Source organism: Rhinolophus ferrumequinum, chromosome 2, assembly GCF_004115265.2.
Source record: "Rhinolophus ferrumequinum isolate MPI-CBG mRhiFer1 chromosome 2, mRhiFer1_v1.p, whole genome shotgun sequence".
NCBI lineage: Eukaryota > Metazoa > Chordata > Mammalia > Chiroptera > Rhinolophidae > Rhinolophus > Rhinolophus ferrumequinum.
This window is the reverse complement of record NC_046285.1, coordinates 36,554,398-36,574,666: the sequence shown is the minus strand read 5'-3', so window position 1 is coordinate 36,574,666 and position 20,269 is coordinate 36,554,398. Positions and strand designations below refer to the sequence as shown.

At 34.1% G+C, this 20,269-nt stretch overlaps 1 protein-coding gene across 1 annotated transcript in view; it reads left to right on the top strand.

The window, feature by feature from the left end:
- Nucleotides 1-20,269, top strand: part of MORC1 (MORC family CW-type zinc finger 1) — a 148,995-nt gene that overhangs the window by 69,304 nt on the left and 59,422 nt on the right. Inside the window, 2 exon segments of the mRNA XM_033124165.1 lie at nt 15,591-15,719; nt 19,127-19,232. Coding sequence (XP_032980056.1) covers nt 15,591-15,719; nt 19,127-19,232 — 235 coding nt within the window.

The following is a 20,269-nucleotide window of genomic DNA, read 5'->3' as shown; positions in this document are numbered from 1 at the left end:
CTGGCAAGGAGGCTAAATACATTTAATCCAGTCACACTTTCCCCATGGTTTAATGCCCACCTCCCCAATCCCTGCCCAAAGCAGGTGGACTGCCATTTTAAGCCTGAATAAGGGCCTCCTATGAAAGAAAAAAATGCTATTTCTTGAGGCAGTCAATAAATCTCTGCACAACTGTATTAGAAAATACATTTTTATATTAAAGTCAAATCAATTTCTCATGTGTTCTTTCATTCATTCACCTGTGCTAGATGCAGAGTATTATAGGACTAACAAATCAGACATGGTCCACCCTCTCGGGAATTTACAATCCAGAAGGGCTAATATGATTTGACAATCAGAAATAAGATTGGTGCCCAACCGAGATGAATGAGGGCTGTGGAAGCCAGTGATCAGGAGCTCACAGTCTAGAAGCCAGAGAAGGCCTCCCTGAAAAAGTGGTATTTCCTGAAGAATGGGGAGGAATTAGCCAAGCCAACTTAATTCTTTCCCCTTGGGGCCATGAATGATTGGCCTAAAACCTTTACAAATGACAGCCCTCCAGATATTTGAAGACAAGCTTTCTGTCTCTCTCCAACCTCATTTTAGCCTAACATTTCCAAGTACTATTGCTATTCTTCATTTGATATGGCATTAAATGTACTCACCATTTTAACATTAGAGTTTATAAAGTGTGTCACCTAGAAACAAAAATTCCAGGTGAAACCCAAACAGCCTTGAATTAAAATGGGATCATCATCTCTCTTCTTTTAAGCTGTAATTCTGTTGATGCAGCCTAATATATTAACTCTCAGCGCATTATTGACCCTCAGTGTCTCATGATTGAAAAGTCTTAATAAAAATTTTAATGTGTGTTCTTGTTAAGCCATACCTCTCTTGTATTTTTCCAGTAAGTGTTTTTGGACCCTAGTGTGTAGAATCATGCATTTATTCCTATTAAATTTTATCACCTTAGTATCCCCATCCTTTCTGATTGTCAGGACCTTTTTGAGACTCTAATGTTGACTTCTAACTAATGTGCTATTTTTCCAGAGATGTTAAGTTTGACCACCATTTTCTCTATGATTTCATTGAATTCCTGTTGCACGGGACAGGGAAATCTAGCACTTGGCCCTCCACTGATGACCTCCACTGAGGTAGAAATGGGATACTGGGTGAGGACAGTTAACCAAATACAAATTTTCTTAATTATGCTATCACCTAACTCATATCAATTTCTCAATTTTTATATAATTTTGAATCTGAGAGATAATATTTGTTAGATGAATAGTTCCTTTAAAAATAGATAAAGCTTTATGTCTTTGTTTGGGCTGCTATCATAAAATACCACAGCAGACTGGGTGGTTTATCAACAACATAAATTTATTTTTCACAGTTCTGGAGGCTGGAAGTCTAAGATGAGGGTGCCAGCATGGTCGCATCCTAGTGAGAGCGACTTCCTGTTTACAGATGGCCGACATCTTGTGTCCTCTCTGTATAGTGCTCTTATAAGGGCACTAATCCCATCCATGAGGGTTCTACCCTCATGACTAATTACCTGCCAAAGGCTCAACCTCTAAGTACCATCACAATGAGAATTAGCTTTCAACATGAATTTAGGGGGAGACACCAAAATTCAGTCCATAACACTCTTGTCACTAGATATAATTCTCTGTTTACAATAAAATTTTGTTTACCTTATGATGCACGTGAGTATCTAAGATCTAAGAAAGGCACTATAAGAAAAATGCAATACAACTTTTCTGCTAGGGATATGCATTGAGTGAGGAGGCCTATGTAAAATATTAAAAGGTGACACTATGAGACAAGTTTATATGAAGATAACAGGCTGAGATACAATTTATATCTCTTTTTAAATTCATTATGGATGTTATGTATTCTAGTTTATTTTTAAAATACTGTATTTTCAATATTAAATTTTGTTCTATTTTTAATTTTTCAATCATCGTGTTATGGTATAGGGTGAATTGTGTCTTCCCTGAATTTATGTTTTAGTCCTACCCCCAGTACCTCAGAATGTGACTGTTTGGAGATAGGGCCTTTAAAGAAGTGATTATGTTAAAATGAGGCCATTAAGATGGGTCCGAATCAAATCTGACTTGTGTCTTTATAAGAAGAAGAAATCTGCATACATGAAGCCACACCAGCGGTGCGTGTGCATCTAAAAAAGAACACTTTGAGGACATACCAAAAAAGGTGTCTACTGCAAGCCAATGAGAGCAGCCTCACAAAAAGCCAAACCTACCAGCACCTTGATCTTGGACTTCCAGCCTTCAGAACTGTGAAAAAATAAATTTCTGTTGTTTAAGCCATTAAAAGTCTGTGGTATTTGTAATGCAGCCATAGCAAACTAATACATATATATGGGAAATTGCAAAATTAGACAGAATTAAGGAGAACATTATAATGAAACCCATGGAATCATCATCCAACCTCAATAGTTATCAACTATTGGGCATCTGGTTTCATCCAAATTCCTACCTATTCCCCCATAACTGGATTATGAAGGAAACTTCAAACACTGTATAATTATTTCTATATGTATTTTAGCTTGCATATCTAAAAGAAAGAACTTTTAAAAGCATAACCACAATATAAATATCACACCTACAATTATTACTATTTCCTTAACATTTATAAAGTAACTAGTTTTTTTACTTATATTTCCAATTATTTCCTGCCATATAATTTATCACCCCTCTTCTCCCACCCCCATATTTCTCTTTCTCTTGTTTTTTTCTTTCAATTTATTTGTAGGAAAAACTGGGGTGGTTGTTTCGTAGTTTTCACAGCCTATATTTTGCTTTATGGGGTGTAATTTAACAGATTCTTCCATTTTGTTTCTTTTTCTGTAAATTGGTAGACTCCAGCAGCTTGACCAAATTCAGATGTGCGCTTTTTTTTTTTCCTAAGATGTTTCATAGGTAGTAGCATTTTCTTCCATGGGGAGGCTACATTGTTCAGTTGACCCTCTTTTAATTACATTAACAATTAATGATGCATGCTTTGGTGCCTTAGGAGTTCCCAAAGCTTACATTCTGTTTCTATCATATTTTCATCATTTATTTGCTTGCATACATCTATAAAGAAAAACTTACTTTCATCTACCATTTGGTTACCCATGTTGATAATTTTACTATCTCACAGAAACAATAATAGAATTCTATATTGCTAAACAAATTGCATTTGATAAAAACTCGATGTGAGAGGAATTAGAGATAAAAATAAAACATTAAAATGATGTAAACATTTTGCCTAAGTGATTTATATGGCATAAATTTGTACTCTGTTTAAAATTGTTACTTATGCCAGCTCCAGGCAAATAGCAGAACAGTTCAGGAGTTCATTGGCTTGTCTTCTATTTTAAAGAAGTTATTCTTAGATTTTATCCACTTACACTGCTCTTACCTGGTAATTGAAATTATGACCATTGACAACACTTATGCTTCTTTTTCTCTCTGACCGAACTTGTATTATTATCATGAAATTTTTTACATCTACAATGAAGTTTTTTGCTAAAGTACCTCAGAGGAGCTCACTCACTTATACCGCAAATAAAATACTAACAAGCCTAGTGCCCTTCTTTTTCTGGAATTAAATATACTTTGCATTTTACAGTTTGATTTTTCCCTGCCATACCAGAAGTAAGATCTCAAAACTCTATTGGTCTGCTTCTTTACCTTAGTAAAGAAGATAAGTTGTGTTTCGTGACGCTGAATTTAAAACAATACAATCAAAATTAAATGTAAGTTCTATTAACAAAAAATGAATCTTTGACTTTTAAGAATAATTCAGTCAGTGAGCGCTCTGTGTATCTGAATAAAATAAGGAGAGTCCTAGTAGAAGGATAAATGTGCTAACCCAGGTATTGGGAGACACAGGTAGTTGATGAGGCTATTGCCCGTAACACAGAACTCTTTATGAATATGCTTTAGATTAGATTATTATGTCTAATTTAGATTTCCACATTTTAGGGAATTAGAAAAACTGGAGTTTATCCAAAGGAAAAGAAAAAGATAATGACTAAATAAAAATACAACCTAAAAAGAAAAAGTAAAAGTTATTGCTTCCTGAGGGAAGACCCAGAAGATACCTAACTTTCCTTAATTTTGTTTTTGAAGGTTTGTCATCATGAAGTCTCTAAACTTCTTCCTTTTAGTCTCCACTGCACAGAATAATGTGGTTCCAAATTGGGAGCCAGGAAGCCCTAAGGGACCTCAGAGTATGGCTAGGAGTCATTGAATCCTGTTACCAGTTATTGTTTAAAATGACAGTATGCTTCATACATATGTGTGCTACAGTTTTTCGAATATGTGTAGATACAGTTGTGGGTAGTAAAATTATCCAAAAGTGTTATTAAATTCATAGTTTATTTTTGCCATCATATATTTTTTCAGGCCAGGGGGTGGTGGTTCTGAAATTATTTTGCAGCTTAAGGAGGTCTTCATGGGAAACCACTGATATGGAACAAGAGAAAATGATGCTACATTGCCAGATGAAGTAATGAAGTTAATGCCTAGAGCAAGTTGGACCAACTCCACAGATTCCTGGAATTTTGCTGAGGAGCCTGCTGTGCTCACAGTAGAGTGGAGAAGGGAAGACATTCTGACTCCAGTTACTACCTACTTCTGCCATTGACTGTACCTGTAAAGTGAGATTGGCCCAACCCCACTCTGCCATACCCTGGAGCCAAGAGAAAGAATGGGGTTGTAAGCAGCTTCACCACCACCGAAGACAGCTTTTCTTTCTTTCCTTCAATTCAAGTAGAGTACTTTAGGAAGTGATTATTTCGGGCCTCTCTCATCTCACATGCACAAACTCTCGAACCCATCATGGCAGTTCTTCCTGATAAATGGCGATTGGCCTCATGATCTTCTCAAGAATGGCATCACTACCAACTGATTGGAGTTGGCATATCACTTGAAACCATTCCTAACCCAGAAATTCTATTGAGAATATAGATGATAAATGATCACACCATTGGTCAACTTAGGAAGGGTCTAATGTCAGGCTTATCTAAGAATGAGAGGGTAATGACAAACAGGACAATATTCGAGCGAGGTGGAGGTATGATTTACAGTCCTCTGAAAAACAATATGTAATTTCTATCTCAGGGGATCTTTAAAAATAAGAGCATAATCATCTATTTAGATGCAGAACTACCTGAAGGCAGGAAACTGATTTCTTTTTTTAACTGTAGTTCTGTTTTTAAAAATTATTTATTTCAGTTACTGTTGACATTTAGTATTATTTTATATTACTTTCAGGTGTACAAAATAGTGGTTAGACATTTATGTAATTTATGCAGTGATCCCCCCAGTTAGTCTAATACCCACCTGGCACTATACATAGTAGTTACAGCATTATTGACTATATTCTCTATGCTGTATTTTACATCCCCATGACTATTTTGTAACTACCAGTTTGTATTTATTAATCCCATCACATTTTTCACCCAGCCGCTCAACTCCTCTCTTGTCTGGCAACCATCAGTTTGTTCTGTGTATTTATGAGTCTGTTTTTGTTCTGGTTGTTTATTTTGTTATTTAGATTCCACATATAAGTGAGATCATATGGTATTTGTCTTAACTCTGACTTACTTCACTTAGCATAATACCTCCTAGGTCCATCCATGTTGTCACAAATGGTAAGATTTCATTCTTTTTTATGACCAAGTAATATTCCATTGTGTGTGTGTGTATCACATACATCTTCTTTATCCCATCGTCTATTGATGGGCACTTGGATTGCTTCCATATCTTGGCTTAAATAGTGCTGCAATGAATACTGTATGGTCATTTAATCTATGACAAAGGAGACAAGAATATACAGTGGGATAAAGACAATCTATTCAATGAATGGTGTTGGAAAAATGGATATCCATATTCAAAAGAGTGAAATTGGACCCAGTATTATAGCACTCATAAAAAGTAATTTGAAATGGATTAAATACTTAAATATAAGACCCCAAACCATAAAACTCCTAGAAGAAAACACAGGCAGCAAACTTTCTGTCATCATTCTTAGTGATTTTTTTTCTGGTTCATCTCCTTGGGCAAAGGAAACAAAAGAAAAAAGAAACACATGGGACTTCATCAAACTAAAAGGTTTTTGCATAGCAACGGAAACCACTAACAAAATGAAAAGACAGCCTACTGAATGGGAGGAGATATTTGCAAATGATACATCTAATAAGGGGTTAATATCCAAAATTTATAAAGAACTCATACAACTCAACACCAAAAAAACAATCCAATTAAAAACTGGGCAGAGCATGTGGGAGACCACCTCAGGGATGATGTAGATGCCTGATCACTGCACTGTACACCTGAAGTTGAACAATAATGAATGCCAACTATAATTATATATATGTATATGTATACGTGTATACTTATAAGAAGTGGAGTACAGCATTAGGAATAGAGTCAGTGGAAATGTAATGGCTCTGTGTGATGTCAGAGGGATAGTGGATGGGGGGAGGGGGTTCACACAGTGTGAGGGATATAAATGATAAACATTTAAGTATTACTTTGTCTTGTGCACCTGAAACTAATAATAAAAAAAAAAAAACACTAAAAAAAAAAAAAAAAAAACTGGGCAGAGGACCTGAACAGACGTTTCTCCAAAGAGAACAAACACTTGGCCAATAGATACATGAAAAGATTTTCAATGTCACTAATCAGCAGAGAAATGCAAATTAAAACTACAATGAGATACTGCCTCACACCCGTCAGGATGCCTATCATCAATAAATCAACAAATAACAAGTGGAGAAAAGGAACCTGATTTAAATACCTTCTCTATCTTACCATTTTCCTGGTGCTTTGATTTCATGAACTGTTTTAGGCTTCCTCATTTTAATTGAACCTATCAGAGCTTTGCTTTAGTAGTTTATTACTAAATTTTATTACTTCTCCTTTTGGCTAATTGATTCCCTGGATGTCATTGTGCATTCTATGAACAATGAATATGAAACTGATATCTAGGAGGATGTTACATTTCTCCAATTTTTCAGAGGCAAAATTTTTGTGAACTGCTCTTTTAGTTACTGGTTTTTGACAAATTTTAAGTAAGTTATTGCAATATTTTACATTATTTTTTCCCTGGTTTTAAGAGGCTACTGAAAAATTAATCAGATAAATTTAAACATTAGAAATCTTCTGAATTAAGTACTCTGTACATAGCTAGTAGCAAATTAACTTTTCAGTTTTTCTCAGGTACTTGTTCTAGAAATTAGGACTTTAATTTTGTGTACATTAATTCCTGATTATTACATTAATTTAACAATCTAGTTGATTATTGAAACAAAAGTCTCAAGATATGTATTCTTTTGTAATTTTAAATATTACCTGTGTGCTTGCAGCATTTTCTGTTTACAGAAATAAACAGAATTTTTAAATCAGAATACCTTGAGGATGTTAAAATAATATAATTTAGAATTGATAAAATTTGGATTATCTACATAGCGCTCTTCATAGTGGATAGAAATAATATTTAAGATATATTTAAAAAATCAGGTACTTTTTCAAGTTTTGAAATTTCACTTTTTTGCTCTTAATTGACTTCTGAATGAAAGGGCAATTTTTAAAACCCTTAAGACACATTAACAAAAACAGCAGTTATTAAATCCATATATTAAAGTTACTCATAATTATAGGTATATAATTGACTCTGTTAGTCAAAGCCAACCTTATATAATGAAATATTATTATTGTTACTTTTACTATTTCTTGCCAGACTAGGATAGACAAGAATATTTTAGCCTTATTGGGGTATAATTGACAAAAATGTTGAGTATACTTAAAATGCACAGATACACACTGTGAAATGTCTACTACAATCAGATCAATCAACAAATCCATAACCTCACATAGTTACCTTTTTGTGCGTGTGTGGGAGGATGAGACTGCTTAAGAGCTACTCTCTTAGCATATTTCAGGTATACAATACAGTGTTATGAACTAACCATCATGCCGTACAATAAAATTCCCAGAACTGATTCATCTTATAACTGAAAGTTTGTGCCTTCTGGCAAACACCCCATTTCCCCTTCTGCATACCCCATAATCGCTGGCAATCGTTATTCTACTCTGTTTCTATAAGTTAATTTTTTTTTTTTTTTAGATTCTACATGTAAGTGATATACAGTATTTGTCATTGTCTGGCTTATTTCACTTAGCATACTTCCCTCAGCTTCATCCATGTTCTCTCAATGATAGGATCAACAAATTTTTTTGTTTGTCTGAATAATATTCCAATGTGTGTGTGTGTGTGTGGGGGGGTTTCTTTACTCATCCATCAATGGACACCTGGTTGTTTCCATATCTTATCTATTATAAATACTGCTGCAGTGAACATGGGGGTGCAGATATCTCTTTAATATACTGATTTTATTTCTTTCAGATACATACCCAGAAGTGGGATTTCTGGATCATATAGTAGTTCTATTTTTAATTTTTTGATGAATCTACATACTATTTTCCATAATGGTTGTACCAATTTGCATCCCCACCCACAGCGTACAAGCTTTCCCTTTATTCTGCATCCTTGCCAACACTTTTTTGTTTTTGATAATAACCATCCTTACAGGTGGGAGGTGATATCTCTCTGTGGTTTTGATTTGCATTCCCCTGATGATTAATGGTGTTTAACACCTTTCCTGTACATGATGGCCATTTATATATATTATTGGAAAATTGTCTATTCAGGTTCCTTGTCCATTTATTAATCAGATTATTATCATATTTTTGCTGTTGAGTTGTATGAGTTCCTTGTATATTTTAAATATTAACCCCTTATCATATATATATATATATATATATATATATATATATATATATATATATGGGTTCCAATACTTTCTCCTTTACTGTATGTTACCTTTTTGTTTCGTTGATTGTTTCTTTTGTTGTGCAGAAGCCTTTTAATTTGATATAGTCCCACTTTTTTTGGTTTTATTTTTCTTTTTAATTGTGTTTTTTGGTGTCATATCCAAAAATCATTTCCAGACTAATGTCAAGGCATGGTTTTCCTATGCTTCCTTCTAAGAGTTTTATGGTTTCAGGTCTTACATTTAAGTCTTTAATCCACTTCAAATTAATTTTTATGAGTGGCATAATAATAGCGCCCAATTTCATTCTTTTGACTATAGATATCCAATTTTCCCAACACAATTTACTGAAGAGGCTACCTTTTCCCATTGTGTGTTCAGCATCCTTGTCAAGGATTAGTTGACTGTATATGTGTGGGTTTATTTCTGGGCTTTCTATTCTGTTCCATTGGATTATGTGTCTCTTTTTATGCAAATACCATACTGTTTTGATTACTGTAGCTTTGTAATATAGTTTGAAATCAGGACGTGTGATGTGTCCAGCTTTGTTCTTTTTTTCTCAAGATACCTGTGGCTATTCAGTGTCTTTTGTGGTTACATACAAATTTTAGGATTTTTTTTTTTTGTACGTTTCTGAAAAATGCCATAGGAATTTTCATGGGGATTGCATTGACTCTTTAGATTACTTTGAGTTGTATGGAAATTAAAAAAATATTAATTCTTCCAATCCAAGAACACAGTATATCTTTCCATTTATTTGTGTCTTCTTCAATTTCTTTATCAGTGTCTTATAGTTTTCAATATAGAGGTCTTTCACCTTGGATAAATATAATCCTAGGTATTTTATTCTATTTGATGCAATTGCTTTCTTAATTTCTCTTTCAGATAGTTTGTTATTAATATATAGAAATGCAACTGATTTTTGGATGATGATTTTGTATCTTGCCACTTTACTGAATGCTTCAATTAGGCTTTCCCTATATAATACGTCATCTGCAAGCAGAGAAAATTTTACTTTTTCCTTTCCAAAGCCATTTATTTATTTTTCATACTTAATTGTTCTGGCTAAGTCTTTCAGTACTATGTTGATTAGAAATGTTGAGAATGGGCATTCTTGTCTTGTTCCTGATCTTGAAGAAAAGCTTTTAAGTTTTACTACAGAGTATGATGTGAGCTATGGGCTTGTCATATATAGCCTTTTTTATGTTGCAGTATGTTTCTTTTATATGTAATCTGTTGAGAGTTATCATGAAAGTATGTTCAATTTGGTCAAATTTTCTTTCTGTACCTGTTGAGATAATCATATGATTTCTATTCTTCACTTTATTAATATGGTCTATCACATGTATTGATTTCCTTATGTTGAACCCAGGGATATATCCTATTTAATCATGGTGTATGATTCCAGGGATAAATCCTATTTAATCATGGTGTATGATTCTTTTATTATGCTATTGAATTAAGTTTTTTTGCATTTTGTTGACAGTTTTTGTATCTATGTTCACCATATTTCTTTTCATGCAGTGTCCTTTTTGGTTTTGGTTTTAGTGTAATGCCAAGCTTGTGAAGTGAGTTTGGAAGTTTGCCCTCCTCTTCAAATTTTTTTTTGAAGAGTTTAGACAGATATCATTAATTCTTCTTTAAAAGTTTCATAGAATTCATCACTGAAACCACCAGCTCCTGGAATTTTCTTTGTTGGCAGATTTTAAATTGCTGAGTCAATCTCCGTACTAACTGTAGGTTTTTCCAATTTTCCATTTCTTTATAATTCAGTCTTGGCAGTTTGTATGTTTCTGGAAATTTGCCCATTTCTTGTAGGTTAACAATTTGGGGGCATTTAATTGTTCATAGTAGTCTGTTATGATTTTTTGCATTACAGTGGTATCACTTGTAATGGCTCCTCTTTCATTTCTGCTTTTACTTATGTAGTCTTCTGTCTTTTCTTTTTAGTTAACCTAGTTAAGCATTTGTCAATTTTCTTTATCTTTTCACAAAGCCGTTCTTAGTTTCATTGTTCTTTTCTGTTATTTTTCTAGTCTAGTCTCTGTTTCATTTATTTCTGCTTTGACCTTAATTTCTTCCTTCTGCTAACTTTGGGTTAGTTTGTTTTTCTTATTCTAGTTCCTTGTAATATAAAGTTAGGTTGTTTATTTGAGATCTTTCTTGTTTCTTTATGAGGTGTTTATCACTGTAGACTTCCTTCTTAAACTGCTTTTCTTGCATCCAGTAAGTTTTGGTATGCTGTTTCCATTTTTATTTATCTGAATATATTTTTAAATTTTTCTTTTGATTTCTTCTTTGATCCATTGGTTGTTCAGGAGTATGTTGTGTAATTTCTACATACTTGTGAATTTTCCAAATTTCCTCCTGTTATTGATTTCTAGTTTTATACCATTATGGACAGAAAAGATACTTGATATTCGTTATGACTTATTTTGTGACCAATCCTGTGATCTATCCTGGAAAATATCCCACGCTTATTTGAGAAGAATATGTATTCCACTGCTATTGGATGAAATATTGTGTTTATGTCTGTTAGGTCCATTTCATTTAAAAATGGTTCAAGTCCCTTATGTCCCTTTGATTTTTCTCACTGGATGATTTTTAAAAGTGGGATAATGAAATCCCCTACTATTATTGCATTGCAGTATATTTTCTGCCTTTGGATTTGTTAATATTTGCATAATATATGTAAATGTTCTGATGTTGGGTGCATATATAGTAACAATTGCTGTATCCTCTTGACCTCTTTATCATTATATAATAGTCTTGTCTCTTGTTACCATTCTTGACTTCAATTGTATTTTGTCTGATATAAGTATAGCTGTTGGTTTCCATTTGCATGGAATATCTTTCTATATCCCTTTACTTTAAGCTTAAATGTGTCCTTAAAACTGAAGTGAATCTCTGGTAGACAACATATAATTGTGTCTTGTTTTCAACCACTTTATGTCTTTTTATTGGAGAATTTAATCCATTTACATTTGAAGTAATTTTTGGTAGGTAAGGACTTACTATCACCATCTTATTAATTGTTTTCTGGTTGTTTTGTAGTTCCTTTGTTTCTTCCTCTTTTGCTGCTCTTCCTTTGTAATATAATCATTTTCTATAGCCTTATGCTTTAAATTCTTTATCTTTTGTATAACAATGGTAAGTTTGCTTTGTGGTTACCATGAGGCTTACATAAAACATCTTATAGTTATAACAGTGTATTTTAAGCTTATAACAACTTAACTTTGCATATAAAACTCTACATTTTTATTCTCTTCCCCCGCACACACATTTTATATTTTTTAGTTACAGTTGACATATTTTTATATGTGTATCCATTAAGAAATTCTTGTAGTTATACTTATTTTTAATACTTTTGTCTTTTATACTTATTTATACACCACCATTACAGTATTAGAGTATTCTGAATTTGATTTTATACTTATCTTTACCAGTGAGTTTTATGTTTTCATCTTTTCAAGTTACTAATCAGTGTCCGTTCACTTCAGTTTGAAGAACTCCCTTTAGCATTTCTTGTAAGGCAGGTCTAGTGGTAACGAACTCCCTCAGCTTTTATTTGGGAAATTCTTTTATGTTTTCTTCTCTCTCTCTCTCAGTCTCAGTTACCAACAAAATAATGGGAAAGGGGAAAGTTCAAGGTTAATGCAGAGACATGTTTGGGAAATTTTTTATCTCTCCTTCATTTCTGAAGGACAGCTTTGCCTGGTTTAATATTCTTGGTTGGCATTTTTTTCTTTCAGCCCTTTGATTCTATCATTCCATCTCTCCTGACCTGCAAGTTCCTGCTAAAAAATCTGCTGATAGCCTGATGGGCTTCCCTTTATGGGAGGAATGTTTTTTTCAAGGTAGCTGTGTAAGCCTCTATGGACTGAGTAACACATAAAAGAAAATAGAAACTGATATGATATGTTTTCTCCTACTGCTTTCCCTTGGCCAACTTGTTTATCTGCTTGCTGAAGCATCTACCTAGTTTTCAGAATTCACTCCGTGGAAATTTGTTTTAATAACACCATAAGCACAACTATAGGTTGTGGATGTTGGACTAACTTTGAGTTGAAGAGAAAAAGTCAAAGTTCAATTAGCAGTTAGGAAAAGCCATTTCTGATCCCCAGAATAAAAAACCTGATTGATTTCTTTGCTCTGATATTAGCCTTGAATCGTATAATATCTTCTGTTAGGCCTGGTCATTAGAAGTTTGGGCTAGTAAATATTCTAATTTCTGCCTTTGATAGCCATTAAATCCTTGTTATTATTTAGTCCTGTAAGTAAACTTTAAGCTCTGTGTATCAGCTACTGAAAATGAGATTCCAAATATCACCACTGTCTTCTAGGATTTCACTATCCAAAGGGGAAAATAGGCCCAAAGTTAACTAAAATGTAATGTGTAAGTAGTGTAAAAGTGGTGTGATCACAGAGCAGGTATCACCCCACCGTGAGGAGTGTGTGCTTACGTTTCTAACATCCTAGTAGTTTTACTATTCTTAAAATGTTTGTGTTGGAGTTCACGGTTGATACTCATTAGAAGTTAGCTGCGTTGTGTTAACTGTATTTAGCTAATGTTTTCAGGAAGAGACATTTTTCACCTTCATTTTATCCCAAACAACACATCAATCAGGTATTTTGTTAAGAGTAGCAGCAACAATATTTTAGGGCTTTTTAGGCACAGGATGCTAAATTGTGTGTTGAAGGCATGCAAAGTTATAAAGCACAGGTCCTCCTTTGAAAGGTACAGTCTTCCGGGGAAAGTAACATTTAGAGAGAAGACAAATACAATAAAGAAGCAACTTAAATTTCTGCAGGGTGCTATAGTTTTTAATGTGCATTCACATTTATTTTTTATGATAAACCTGTTTGGTAGGTTATTGGAAACACTCATTTTATAAATAAGGAAATTTAGTGGCTTCCAACAGTTACACAGCAACTGTGTGGCAGAGACAGCACTTGAAACCACCTGACTTTAATCTGTAGTGTCTCTTCTTTTGACTTAATAAGAACTGAGTAGTTCATGTGGATATCAGAGAATTAGTCTTCATGAGACCTGTCCAGACACCAAAAGTATATCAGGATTTGGTGTGCAGCGAAGAAATGGAGTCTGGACTGGAGCAAGAACAAATGCTGACCAAAGAGCAAAAATACAAAAGTATGGGTTGAGAAAAACCCAAGAAGTAAAATCCAAAGGGAATCTGAGTCGAGCGCTGTTAGGGGTTTTGTGAAGGCACAAAGTGGGAGACCTGGGAATTTGTGGGGGCAGCTTTCAGCCTAGCCTAACTGTGAAGTCCCTGTTGAAGGCTGAGTTCCTTCCTTGCTGGTCTTCAAGGCACATAACATTCTGAACCTAAATTTTAACAGGAATAATAAGGTGTAGGGATGTTTATTTGTATTTTGCATGGATTACACAGTCATATGTAAGGTTAACGTATGGCTGGTCCTATTTCATATATTTTATTTCCAATGATTATATTTAGAACCTCACTTTTTGAACTTTGTATGTTGATGAAATGTTCTATATCTGGTGCATTTCAAGTGCTTAGTAGCCACATGTGGCTAGTGGTTACCAAATGGGACAGAATGGTAAACGTGAATTCTTTTAAAAAAATATTTTAAAGCTATACAGGCACATATAAAAATAATCAGTGTTTAGAAAGTAAAAAATGAAAATAGAAGTATTTTCCCCTGCCGTTTTCTCAGCCGCAATCCCTTTCTCCAGTGGTATCCACTATTAACACTTTCTTTTGTATCCTTTAAGGAAAAAGTGTGTCCATCAAAATTTCACATGTATATGCTTTTTATAAATAACAAAAATTGATTATACTAAGTATGCTGTTTTCCATTTATTATTATTATTATTATTATTTATTTATTTTTTAATTAAAATGGTCTTGGATATCTTGATGCAGCAATACATTTAGCTCTAAGTACCTATGTTAAAGGTTGCTTAGTGTTCCCTTGTTTGGAAATAGAGTTTATTCATTTTGTATTCTAGGCTTTTATGTTGTTTTCGGGTTTTTTTTTTGCTATTCAAATAGTGCTATAATATATATGGCCGTTATTTGATATGTTTGTGGGGAAGATTCCTAGCAGTATAATTGCTGCATCAAAGGCTAAGAAAACAGCCTCTTAAAGAGGACTCCTAAATGGTCGTTCTTGATAAGTGCTATTTCTAAGTAAGGAGGGAATAGAGAATCTGGCACGAGGGTAAGGCATAAACAATAAAGATGGGTAGGAAGGGAACCATAGATAAAATAAAAGTAAAGAAACTCTGTGAGACACGATGATAAATATTTGTATCAATAATCTTAAGGGTAGCCTTTAAGTTTAATCAGTACTGTCCCTCCAGGGAGTATTTAAGAAAAAGGTTCTAAATGTCAACATATTTTATTGCAACAATAAAAGTACGAGTATGTATACATATATACATACATATATATACACACGTATGTATATGTAAAACTGTGTTTAGTTTTTTAATAAAGATATTGCATATTTATTGTATATAGTTAGGAAAATGTAAGAAAGTATAAAGCAGAAAACAAATTTCACCCATACTCAGAGAAAAACCGACACTAATATTTTAACCTTTTATTTCTGTACATGTATTAGTTTTTACATAGTCTCATAGTAGTTTTTACATGAGACAATATTGTATGTACATTTGTTTATATCCAAACTTTCTTTTCCTTATCATCTTGATCTTATTGATATTTTCTTTTATTATTCTTTGCAATAAAAGTATTGTTTTCTTTTTTTTTAGGCAATAGAAATCTAACATTGTTTTGGAATGAATTTGGACACCAAAACAGCGAGGACTTGGGGAAGTCTTTAGAATCTATTCAGTATCAAAGACGACAAGCCGTGGCCGTTCCATTTATGATTCAGTGTGGTGAGTGCTGAATTTCATTCTAATTAGCAATCATTTAATGAGTTCCTACATGTGCAAGTCATTGTGTTAATAAATGGGCCGTGAGGGAAAGTTTAAAACTAGGTGCTCCTCAAAAGCACTTGTTCTAGATCATTGGTAATGTCTCCAGTCTAAGTTCTATAAATACAGGAAAACCAGCTTAGCTACAAGGTAAGTTATGGCAATACCTTGCTTAGTTCTAATACACTTTTCATTTCAGGGACCAAATATGTAATGAGTTGGCCCAAATTTTTATTAATATTTATGATGTTTGTCTGTATGTTGACTGTTCACCAAACTAAGAAAAGCAATACAAACCTTTGCTTGTGTTCCTTTGTGGGTTTATCAAAGTTTACAATGATTGAGAACTGAGGTAAGATTTCAATAAGAAGAAAGAATGTTTTGTGTTGATTAATTTTAAAAAATTAACACTAACCTACATTTATATGAAGAATTCTGTACATGGGAAAAGTAAGGATGACCAAATGTAAATTTAATGAGTAGGCCAGTTAAGAAAGCTATATATGTACTTTTAATGTGTAACTTTTGTGTGCTGAATGGTACATATTTTCCTTTTTTTTTTTTTTTTTTTTTTTTTTGCTTTTGAGGGAATTAGTAAGGTATCATTAGTTGTCTCTTTTGAAAGAATTTTTTGCAGCAGAAGCAGCTGGGATGTTTGTGATAATGGATAAAAAAGATATCCTTCACTATAGTTAAATTGGTTTCAATTTCAGACATTCATTATTGAATATACTCCTGTTTTATCACACTTTTGGCGAAGGTGCCTGAACAATAAATGAATCCTGCACAGTTTACTCTCCTAAAACCAATGAACGGATATTATTTGTGGACTAAAGGAGAGAACCCTTAGAAATATGTCAGGCCACACTCTGAACCTCTTTTTCCCCCCTAGTTTTCTTCTTTCTGTTTTAGTTATTGTACCAACATTGTGGATGATAATGCAATTGTACACAGTGTGAACTAGATAAAATATTTATACAAGTAAACTGCAAAAAAACCCCAAAAAACCCCAAAACAAAAAGGGTGGGCATGAGGGAGACAAAGGTGGTGGGTACGACTTGGTTCTTGCTTTCAAGGAGATCAGGGTCTAGGAGAGAGGTTTAGATAAGCATGAAAATAATTGTAATAGAGAAGACAGTGAATGGTGTAAAGGAGGCACAGAGTTCTTTGAGAGTTCAAAGGGGAGGAGGAGGAAGTTGAGGCAAGGCAACATGATAGAGATAGCCTTTGCCATGATCTTTACAATAGAATTTTGATAGGCAGAGATGTAGTAGGAATTGTGTGTTAGTATCAGGTATGCACTCAGCTAAAATTTTGAGGGTGGAATAATAGAAACAGTCATCTTTCTATTTTTAATACCTAGTACTGTGTTGTATAGTTGGTACTTAGTAATTGACTACTGAATAAATGAATGATGAATAAATAACAAAAGATAAAAATATCAGGTTGAATAAATATGTTGGAGGGCCTTGAATGCCAGGATAAGGTGTTTTTACTTTGATAAACAATGGAGAGGAATTGGAAATTTTTCAATAGGAAAGTAACATCATTGAAGCATTGAACACTCATTGTGTTCCTTTGGTACATCTTATAACCACTATATAGAGGGATAGCGAGTTAAAGATACTCTCTACTATCTGCAAGGAACCTGCTGTCCAGTGAGGAAACCAAGCAAACAAACAAGCAAATAAAACACAGTAGTGTGCAAAATGCTGTAGTTATTTACGCAATGCTAACCTTGAGCATAGGGTGGTCCAAAGAGGACCTGACTGGTCAAATATGTGCAAGGTACTGCCAGAATTCAGTCTCCAATATATGAGAGATGTATGAAATTGGACGAATTCCTTAATTTCTCTAAGCCAGTTTCCTTATTTATAAAATGAGGTTAGTATTTATAGTTACATCACACAGTTTTGTGAAAATAAAATCTATTAACACGTGTAAAGTTTACTAAGTGCTTAGACAATGTATTAGTGTTCTCTAAAGAAACAGAACAATAGAATGGATGGGTAGATAGATACATAGATATCATTGTATGGAATTGGCTCACATGGTTACGGAGGCTAACAAGTCCTAAGATCTGCAGTCAGCAAGATGGAGACCCAGGAGAGCCATTAATTTAAATCCAGTTTGAGTATGAAGACCTGAGAACTAGGAGACCCAATGATGTAGTTCCAGTTTGAATGTTGACAGGCTTAATACCCAGGAAGAACCGATGTTTAATTTGAGTTCGAAGGCAGGAAAAAACTAATGTCCCAGCTCAGGACTGTCAGGAAGGGGAAGTTCCTTCTTACTGGCAAGAAGGTCAGCCTTTTTTGTTCTATTCAAGCCTTCAACTAATTGGATGAGGCCCACCCACATTAGGGAGGGCAATCTGCTTTACTCAATCTACCGATTCAAATGTTAATCACACCCAAAACACCCTCACAGACACACTCAGAATAATGTTTTACCAAATATCTCATCACCCCGTGGCCCAGTCAAATGGACACATGAAATTAACCATCACAGATAACATCTAGCAATGTTGTCTTTTATCATTATTATGTATTTTAATTCTCAATAACCCTTTTAGGTAGGTACTAATATTAATCTCTTTTTACAGAGGATGATAGTGAGACATAGAGACATAATTTGTCCAAGATCATAGAAATAGTAAGTGGTGGAGCTATTCAGATTCTTAACCACTGTGCAAACTCCCTCCATCTTAGAGGAACACAGAGAAGTATTTACCTAAGAAGCCATTAGCAGTGTGTCTGGAAGGAATTCAGGATTAAAGTTAAGAATAGCCTGGAGAGAGTAGAGTACCTTGGTCCTAAAGGCAAGTAGAGACTGAGAGGGAGAAATGGAGCCTGAAATCAGAAACTATAGGCTGGAGAGTAGGATAAAAGTAGGGGGGAGAAGTGCAGAACAAGGAACTGTGTAAGTGGTTCAGAGACCTTGATTATCCTTGTTATCTTAGTCATGTGATTGGAGACAAAAAGTGTTGTTTTTAGCAGATAGATAATAGGTCAGAGAAAATGGGAGAGTTAAGTCACTGGAAGTCTTCATGTGGTTCAAAAAGAGGGGGAGAGGGATCTATGACTTAAAATTCTTTTGGCTGAAAAATAGCAGAAATTAACTAGAAAGAACTTAAGCAATAATAATAATAATAACAACAATAATAATTTATTGGTAGTGTCCTAAGGTAGCTCATAGAATCCTACACTAGTTGTGCCATCGAGTGTAATGGTATATCATCCAGGATTTATTTGTCTTTGGATCTAAAAGATACCCATACTTTTGGTATATGCAACCTGACATCTTACTATGATAGAGTCACTTCTGATTATGGTCTTTCTTATGTGTGATTTTGTTTTGATTATCAGATATTTGCCTTAAATGGAGAGTCTTGCCTTCCTCTGCTAATTATCAGGAAAAAGAATTTTTTGACATCTGGATGTGTGCTAATAATCCTAACGTCTTGGAAAACAGGTAGTTTCTGATAGTTTTCTAAAATTCTTTACCCATATTTAATTCCTAAAATACATATGTATGAAACTGGAAAATGTCAGATATAGATACATTTTAGCTTTAGTAGCTGTCATCTCTTAGGATTCTTTTTAGAATCCCTTGACACCTGTGGAAAGATAACTCATTAGCGTACTTTTCCATCAAGACAAGAGACCTGGATATAATTATTTGAAAACACTGGGGTGTACATCTCTGTACTTCCATTGGTGGGAAACTGCAATCCAGTGTTTAAGAGTTCTGCCTTTCAGTTCATTTTCACACAACATAATGCCTATCGTACAGGAGTTTTATCCAGAGTTTGTCTCCAGGGGGGTCTAAACTCTTAGACCATGGGCTTTTTCTATTTAAGCCATATATTGATTTCATTGCTTTGTGCTCTTGGAGGAAGAAGTTCCGACTAAAACACGAAAAAGACCGATTAAACATTGATGAATGTTGGTGTTATTATAAGCCCTTTTAGACTTATATTCTTGTTCTTCAGAGGAGGGGAGAGTTAGTACACCCCTTTAACAAAGGCACCTCTAAGTCAAGCATTGCTTTTCCATGGAGTTTGTTCTAAGTCCTTTGGCCTGGATAAGTCACTCAATATTGCTAATATAGACATTAGGGTAATAACTGTTGTTGGATTACTTTTATCCAGCCTTGGGAAAAAAGCAAATAAAAAAATAAAAAGGAAGAAACATTCAAGAACTGCTACTAAAATCCCTTGTACGTGGAGTCCCCAGGTATTTAGAAACTTAAGAAAAAATGTCAGAGATAACAGGGCTTTCAGATTTCATATTGCTTGGGGGCTACCAGTTAGCTCAGTTGGTTAGAGCGTGGTACTGATAACACCAAGGTTGCTGGTTCGATCCCTGCATGGGCCACTTTGAGCTGTGCCCTCCTTAAAAAAAAAAAAAAAAAAAAGCATTCATTAGATTTCACATGGCTCAGGGGTTTTTCAGTTTTTCTTTCTTGGTTTGCAGAAGAACCTTTTATTTTTTTTCTAATAAAATTTG